General features: G+C 40.0%; 1 protein-coding gene across 1 annotated transcript; it reads right to left on the reverse strand.

Annotated features, from left to right (window-relative positions):
* Positions 1–5,143: 5,143 nt before the first annotated feature.
* Positions 5,144–6,735, reverse strand: LOC147636225 (glucan endo-1,3-beta-glucosidase 11-like). Its single transcript, XM_086801121.1, has 2 exons — positions 6,622–6,735; positions 5,144–6,519 (listed from the first exon to the last, which is right to left on the reverse strand). The coding sequence occupies exons 1-2, from the start codon at positions 6,656–6,658 to the stop codon at positions 5,372–5,374; spliced, it is 1,185 nt and encodes a 394-aa protein (XP_086657247.1). The 5' UTR covers positions 6,659–6,735; the 3' UTR covers positions 5,144–5,371.
* Between the last annotated feature and the right edge of the window lie 1,730 nt (positions 6,736–8,465).

The raw sequence follows: 8,465 nt of genomic DNA on the forward strand, positions 1-8,465 counted from the left end.
CCAAAGATTTGGTGTTCAACTTATTTATTACATTCTTATCCGCTCCCGAAGATTTGGTGTTTGACTTATTTATTACCTTCTTAGTCCCTTTTTTAGCCTTCTTTCTATCTTCCTCAATTTTCTTCTTGGTTCTTTCTAAGATATTTTGAGTTTTCTACTATTTTGACTTTATTTTTTCTTTAGCTCGAGAGTCCGCGTCACTACTTAAATGACGAACTGAAGAAAAGGAACGTAAATGACATGGGTTACTTGCCTTTGCCTCTGCTAGAACGTCAAATTCTCGCAAGCACGTTTTTTGCAATGCAGAAAAAGTTGAGTAAATAGATAATTATGTTTCTACAAGGTGAGATGGTGTCTTGGCATGATTCATAATAGATTGTTGTAACCCTACTATTTACTCAATTTTTTGGACCCTAGAAAAACGCAAGCTTGCCCTTACCGGCCGATTGGTGCACGCTTGACGCGTAAGTTTTTTGCAATGCCTGAAAAATTAAGTAAATAGATTTGGACCAACAAAGCGAACCCCCCCCCAATCTCGCAAAGTTTGGTCACCATTGGATGATGTTGGGTATGATGGCAAGGAGCAGAGTAGGATTTTCAATAAACAATATGATAGCTAAAGTGTTTAAAAAATCCATAAATCATGAACATCAACTAAAATGCAATGATCCTTAATAAATTTATAAGTCATAAAATATAAACATCAACTAAGTACATTAGAATGTGAGCTAACCCAGTTAATCTAGGTTTATTATTAGGGAAAGTATGAGCTCATTTTGGGGCCCTTAAATGAGTTTCATGCTCTTTATCTCTCTGAAAAATGGGGGCACAGTGAAATTTAAGAACATCATTCCCAAAAAATTTGAAGTTGGTAAATTTAGAATATACACTTCAAGATCTTTCTAATGGTAAATAACATGATGGGGTTCTAACATAGGATAGTGAAGCTCCCCAAAAAGTGGTTTCAAAAGTGATGATGTGGCATGTAATGATACATTGGGCATCTTAAATCTTGTTTGTGGTGTATCTTGAGCATTACTACTTATCGGAGATTGTATATTTGAAATCTACTCATCATAAGCTTCTCAATGATATGTCGCCAACAAGGCAGGGTTCTAACATAAGATTAATAGAGCGTGACACCATGGCCCCATTTTTTAGGGAGAGAAAGAGCATGAAACTACTTATAGGGTCCCAAAATGAGCTCATAATTTTCCTAATGTATCCACGAACCCAACAGATCAAAGGATAATGTAAATGAGCTACCCGAGCTAGTCTGAGGTTAGTCACTGCCAATAAATCTAAGTACAATGTAAGTGAGCGAACCCAACTAGTCTGAGATTAGTCACTATCAACAACATGCACCCAATCAATATCATCATCTCTTTGGCTAGCACTCGTCGAGGATGCTATGCACGTCGAGGAGGTTGTGCCAGCTATGTTGCTGCGGGGGTCATCAAATATCTACAGGGAGGTCTACCTCAAAGAAGGCAGGATCATAAGCTGGTGCTCATGTTTTCGAGAACTCACAAGTCCTATAAGCTGCTACAACACTTTCCCTCTCTCGACGTCATGCTACTGCATGATGTCTCTATTTATAAACCTAAAATCTGTAATGAGAAATGGTACGTGCCTACCACTCTGCGCGTGTAAGCTCCTACGTTGTAAGGACACGCTCCTCATGTGAAGCAACACTACTGCCACGCACCATCACCCGAGGTGCCACTAGGACCAGCACCACCCACACGATCGTGTTCTATTAGCCGCATCTCTTGAAGGAATCTCTAGTATCCATCAAACTCATGTGCACTCCACTCAATCTATGGAGGCACCTTGGGCTCCTGAACTCTGCCAACAGCGGCATCGCGTCCTAAGTCACTAGCTGATGTAAAATCTAAAGGCCTGCCAGTCCTAGAGCATCGACTTGAGCGAAGCCTAGGTAAAGATTGTGAATGCCGAGAACTGTGTATATGTCTAGGGTCCACTCATGCTCGGTAAGAGGGACATGCCGAGAAACATATTAGCTCCTGGGTGATGCAGGACAAATGGAAAAAATGTCCACATCCTAGAGCATATCCACCGGTACTAAAGAAGTAATGAATATGTATAAATACCTTGACATCTATTGGCATCGATCGTGAAAACAGATGCACCACGTGTTGGATACTCTCAATGGTACTACGGACATCAATCCCCACTTGAGCGCCTAGTGTCTTGATAGTAGACAAAGGTATAAACAGAGGATCTATAGTAGCAAAAAACTACACGAAGAGATGCTGGAAGCCACCTCCCTTGATCCTAGAGACAACCTCAACCAGCACCACCTGCCAAGCCGCCGATGGTGGCTGGTGTAGTCAACCTACTCCCTTAAGACAAACTCTGCATATAACTCCTTTACTACAAAGTAGATGGGGATCTAGCGGTTGTTCAACATCCTCCCATTTGCAGTTGTTCGACGTCCTCCCATATGGTGCAACATATTGACTATATATATATGTTCTGCCATGCGAGGACGCGAAAACTGTGACATAGTAAGGGGCTTCCCTGCCCTAGGCCACATCCCATGGCTATCAAGGAAAAGGTCCAAGTATGCTCCATCCCTAATAGGATCAAGCTCACACACCTGATGATATGTAGAGCCATGTGATACTGGAGAAATACAGTGATGTGCTATCCACTCATCTACATAAACAACATCATGAAGGCTATGAAGAGATGAGAGCATCACCTCCAAGCGACATGATATGTAAAGTAGATGGTGTGTCTCTAGCACTAGTTGCTAACTCACAGTCTATCTCTGCAATGAGGTCCCCAATAGATGAGCGGCCCTCCTCGCGTGACTCCATGCTGGACCCTAAGCTTAACACAAACGGACAGGCCAATGTGAAAGGCTAAAATAAAAGGTCCAATGCTTAGTGCTAAGAAAATATAAATCTAGCACTAATGAAGCTCTAAAACACCACTAATGTTGGATTCAAAGCCGACTAATTGTGCTTCAATCCAAGAGAGAAAGGAGAGTGAAAATTACATGAAATATCATATTAGGGAGTTTGGGAAAATCCCATTAGTTTGGAAATTTTCTTTTCAATCTAGTTTTTGGTGTATATTGATAATACGAATTCCAAAGTTGTCGGAGAATGTAGATTTAGTTCTAACCTACTCTTCAAGAGCTTTCCAATGATATGTCACATAAGGGGGATTTGACAAAATCTTAAAAGAGTTTACCATGCCCCCATTTTTCAATCTTGCAAAATGGGAATTGGGATTTCCCGAAGTCTCTAATATGGTATTCGTGAGAGAATGAAGGGGAAAAGAAATCTTAGCAGTTTCATAATCTCAATCGAGGAAGATATATGAATGGATGAGATCACATCTCTATACCTCGATTGAGATATGTCAATGGGTCGAGATTACATTTCCATATCTCGTTCAAGATATGTACATGGTGAAGATGGCATTATTGATTATGCTGAATGTACATCCAAGTGGGCAAGTTGAGTGGAATCCATTGTGGCACTGACGTGGATCCCAATGGCCTACATATCTCGACCGAGATAACGAGGTGGTAGTAACGTGTATTAGTGACATGGACGGTGACATCCCTTCTGATCTTGCTCACGTGGCGGTTGATATCTCAATCGACATATGGGGCTTTTGGCTCGAGAGGGACAATGTATTAATAAGTATCAATCAAGCCAAAAGCCCCATATCTCGATTGAGATATCAAAATAAATTTATATGAAGAGATACATGGTTATAAGAGTAAGCTTGGAATAATTTTTGTTAACAAAGAGTGCATACACATAAGTTTGATAGAAATAAAGGAAAATAAAAACTTATATAGACTTTGGCATGCAAAATGGTATATAGACTTTGGCGCGCAAACTTATGTCACATGAGGGAGATTCGACAAAATCTTAAAAGAGTTTACCATGCCCCAATTTTTCAATCTTGCAAAATGGTAATTGGGATTTTCCAAAGTCTCTAATATGGTATTCGTGAGAGAATGAAGGGGAAAAGAAATTGTAGCAGTTTCATAATCTCAATCGAGGTTTGGTGGTGTATATTTTAGGTTTTGCAAGATGAACAACCCCGATGTATGCATGGTTTTAAGGTTTGTCAAACAAACGACCCCGATTTTAGGATTGGTCCAATAAATGGCTTTGATTTGTCAAAAGTATTCGAGATACATGGATGGCCTTGATTCAAGCTACGTATCTCAATTGAGATGCATGGACAACTTTGATTCGACTGCATATCTTGATCGAGATACAAAAACGGTTGGGATTGCATCTCGATATCTAGGTAAATGGACGGATCAGATTATACAACCTTATCTTGATCGAGATATATGAATGGATGAGATCACATCTCTATACCTCGATTGAGATACGTCAATGGGTCGAGATTACATTTCCATATCTCGTTCAAGATATGTACATGGTGAAGATGGCATTATTGATTATGCTGAATGTACATCCAAGTGGGCAAGTTGAGCGGAATCCATTGTGGCACTGACATGGATCCCAATGGCCTACATATCTCGATCGAGATAGCGAGGTGGTAGTGACGTGTATTAGTGACATGGACGGTGACATCCCTTCTGATCCTACTCACGTGGCGGTTGATATCTCAATCGACATATAGGGCTTTTGGCTTGAGAGGGACAATGTATTAATAAGTATCAATCAAGCCAAAAGCCCCATATCTCGATTGAGATATCAAAATAAATTTATACGAAGAGATACATGGTTATAAGAGTAAGCTTGGAATAATTTTTGTTAACAAAGAGTGCATACACATAAGTTTGATAGAAATAAAGGAAAATAAAAACTTATATAGACTTTGGCGTGCAAAATGGTAAGCCATCAATAATGGAATGTTGTGATGAGGATATTTTGACATGGAGAAGATGCAATGAAAGAGTGGGAAACACATAAGCAGATCCACTAATTGAACTAATTAAAGAGTGGAGAAGATATAATTAATTAGTGGTTAAACATATGGTAACTCAAATAAGGAACACTAATTGAAGTAAGTAAAGTGTATGGCAAGAAAAGAATATGTGTAAAGTTTTCTTGTTTAGATGTAAAGGCGCACCACTTGAAACACACGGGGAAAGGTGAAGATACAAGTACCTAAAGGAGAGTTTAGTAAATGCCATCACCCAATCATGACACATTTAATGGTAGGATTTAAAGGAAATGAGACTAGGTTGACTACACTAAAGAGTTTGGTAATCTAGTAAGAGTCATAAGATTGATACAAATGAGAACAATTTGAGATTTACCAAATTGTAGGAATTTCCACCATAGATTTATTTTTCTACTAAGTAGAAATGAGAAAAGGTGACGGTCCTATTGTTGTTGTTTTACAAACTCAATGAAGCTATGAGGCCAAGGAGAATGCTCCCAAGGAGAGTTGATGCAAGTGGAACTGTCGTGGTGTGTGGAGATTTGGAAACGCTAGGACGAGACTCGAAGTTGCATGATGACACCACAGGGTCAACCACATCCAATCCAAGGTCATAAGCCTTACTCCCATTTGGTTTAAAAAGGCCATAGTTTCTCTCAGATGTTGGGCCAGGCTTGGAATTTTCATTGAACACAGCAAATATGTAGGCCTCTAGTGGAATTTTGGGCCTCATTGGGGTGCCCTTCTGTGAAGCCAAGCGTTTTATGAGGTTTGAATTGTAAGCTTGTGCATTTTGCTCAATGGCCCCTGGCTCATCTGTGTCTCCTGCAGATGGCCACCCAGTTTCCGTCACAATGACGTTAATATCTCCGAAGCCCAGGGCTTCCATGGCAGAGTAGATTGCATCCACTTGTGCATCTAGCATGTTGTAATAAACAAGCCCTGTATTGGCGTCCTTTACCCCATCATTGGATTGAAAGAGCACATATGGTAAGGAGATTGTGCTTGGATTATATTTATAAGCAAAATAAGGGTATGCATTGATCATGAAAGGGGAGCCAGTTTGGGAAAGGAAGAGCGCGAGCGGTTTCAAGGAAGCCGTGACAAGTGAAGGATCAAAGCGTGCATTTGATGGGGGGTATGAGTTGGGCAGAATGCCCAACGAGTGAGGGGTGGAGATGGCAATATTGACGCCGTGACGGAGTGTGGAAAGGGCCGAGTGAAGGTTTTGGATGGCCGGGAGCAAGTCTGAAATGAGCTGGGTGTTGTTTGTTGTGAGGATTTCATTACCAACGGCGATGGCAGAGATGGGGGTGGCGGGCAGGAAGGGGGCGATGTTGTCGTGGACCCATGTCACTGCATTCTGAGGGTTGGTGAGGCTATGGAGCTCTTCGTTTCCTATTCCAACGATGAAGGATACTCCGCTGTTGGCAAAGGCCCTCAGCACAGATGAATTCGCGCTGTATATCTTGACCTTGGTTATGCCTATCGATTTAATCAGTTTCACCGCCTTCTCTGGAGGAGGCAAATTGTCTGCCACCATGCCGTAATTGATCCCGATTGTGTGATTAGCAACCGTTAAGCCCGTCAAGCTTATCTCAAATCCTGCAAAACAGGTGGTTTTAAGCACGGCATTAGTGGATGATCAATTTGCAATTACAGAACAAATGATTCGATTTAATTTCAAACCATGTTGTTGCCGTTTACCTAAGAGGACGAACACGAGCAGCGGCGTCGCCCTCATGCCCTAAGTTCCGTTCAAATGTTAAAGAAGGACGTAGCTCTCACAATGATCGCCGAGCGTCCTTGGACATTTAAAACCAATTATTAGAGCACATAGCGTTGGGGAATCTACTTCGAACCATAGCGTAGAATGCATGTGCCTTGAATAATATGCGTAACGGGTCGCTTTTAAGACATCCAAGGCATGTGTAAATAGGCAAAAGTCCATCGTGCACAACACACCTTAGAATATACCCTTTACCACCAAGTTCTCACCAGCCAAATTCCTTAGAAGGAGTTTCCACACACGGGCTTCAATAAAAAAGGGCTAAGTTGGAAAATGTAGAAGAAAACAAGGCCTCCAGCAATTCTTTTCACAACATTCAATGCCTTGATTCCTTCCAACACCCTCATTAAATGCTTGGAACTTCACTAAACGAAGTCTCTGCGGCGTGGGAACTGCACCTTATGAGATATAATGGAAACACGCACTCTATAAGAAGCGACCCCATCATGACATACACTTCAATCGTTATCAAAGTTCTTCACTTGAGGAGGATAAGGTATCAGAAGCCTTCTCAAAGTCAAGGTTAAAGATGATGCAACAATTGCTTTTGGTATGGTTACTTGAATAGTACCATCCTTGAATCTTGATCCAAGATACAATGAACGGAATCTTCACCATCACCAACTCCTCCAATTTGTCATGATATTCTTTGCCTTGAATCCATGTATTCAATATGGTCAAGGGAATCTTTAATACAACTCCTCCTATGTGTCATGATATTCCTTGCCTTGGATCCATGTATTGAATAAAACTTGGAGTTCACATTTGTATCCCAAGGATATCTCAAAAAGGTGTGTTTATGACTTTTGGGATCAAACTTGGTTCGTATTACATTTGGCACATCCACAAAGTAATCACATACAAAGACTATCTCAAACAAGAATTTGTTCACTACTTAATAATCCTAATATAGTATTTGTGTTCAAGATGTTCATCTAATGTATTGCTTTGCCTCGTGCAATCCATTTTAGTATTTGTTAACTACTTATAATAATCCTAATATAGTATTTGTGTTCAAGATGTTGATCTAATGCATTGCTTTGCACCATGACAACATTTTAATGTGGAGAATAAATAGTGAACTCCTTTGAGATGAACTCGCCAACTATGATTTTTCTTGAAACCTTGAATGTTTTCATATCTTGTATTAAAGCAACTTGTATTAAAGCATTACCTACCATAATCTAAATATGCCCAATTCTTAGGACTAGGAAGTATACCATATCCATCTTGATGTGATAGTAACTAGTGATGGGTTTTTTTAAAACCTTATGTCACTCTAGATCACTAAATGGGTTGGGGCTCGTAGGATCCTATATAGCTAATATGTCACATAGCGACTTTGTTATCAATCCATATGTCATTTGAATGTGTATTTTATTACTTTCATTCCTGCTATTTCTCATTTCATTATCATCTTCTTAGGAGTAAGAAAAAGCAAGATCTATATCCACTTTTTATCCATGATTCCTTTGGACACTTGTTATAACCACTTTTTGTTGACATTATTTTTTCACAAACAATGTTTGTACACTTTGTAATGAGTGTCTTTAATTCCCACCAATTAACAACATAAGCATGCTCTTAAGATGCTCATGTTCATGTACATCAAGGTCATAATATGCGAAACCTATCTAGAAATTCCATACACTTATAAAAGCCCTATAATTGTTATTCGGGTGTCTCGAGTCACTTAGTCCTAGGCCTGGTGAGAAAAGGCTTATTAAGTATAAAAGATAACTTCAAGCTCTTGAAGTATGAA

The sequence above is a fragment of the Cibotium barometz genome, chromosome 8 (assembly GCF_041138505.1).
Source record: "Cibotium barometz isolate CiBa-2024 chromosome 8, ASM4113850v1, whole genome shotgun sequence".
Classification (NCBI taxonomy): Eukaryota; Viridiplantae; Streptophyta; class Polypodiopsida; order Cyatheales; family Cibotiaceae; genus Cibotium; species Cibotium barometz.

Coding starts and splice junctions, on each gene's coding strand:
- LOC147636225 (XM_086801121.1), bottom strand. CDS start 6,658: ATGAGGGCGACGCCGCTGCTCGTGTTCGTCCTCTTAG. Junction 6,520..6,621: donor GCTCGTGTTCGTCCTCTTAG/GTAAACGGCAAC, acceptor CCTGTTTTGCAG/GATTTGAGATAAGCTTGACG.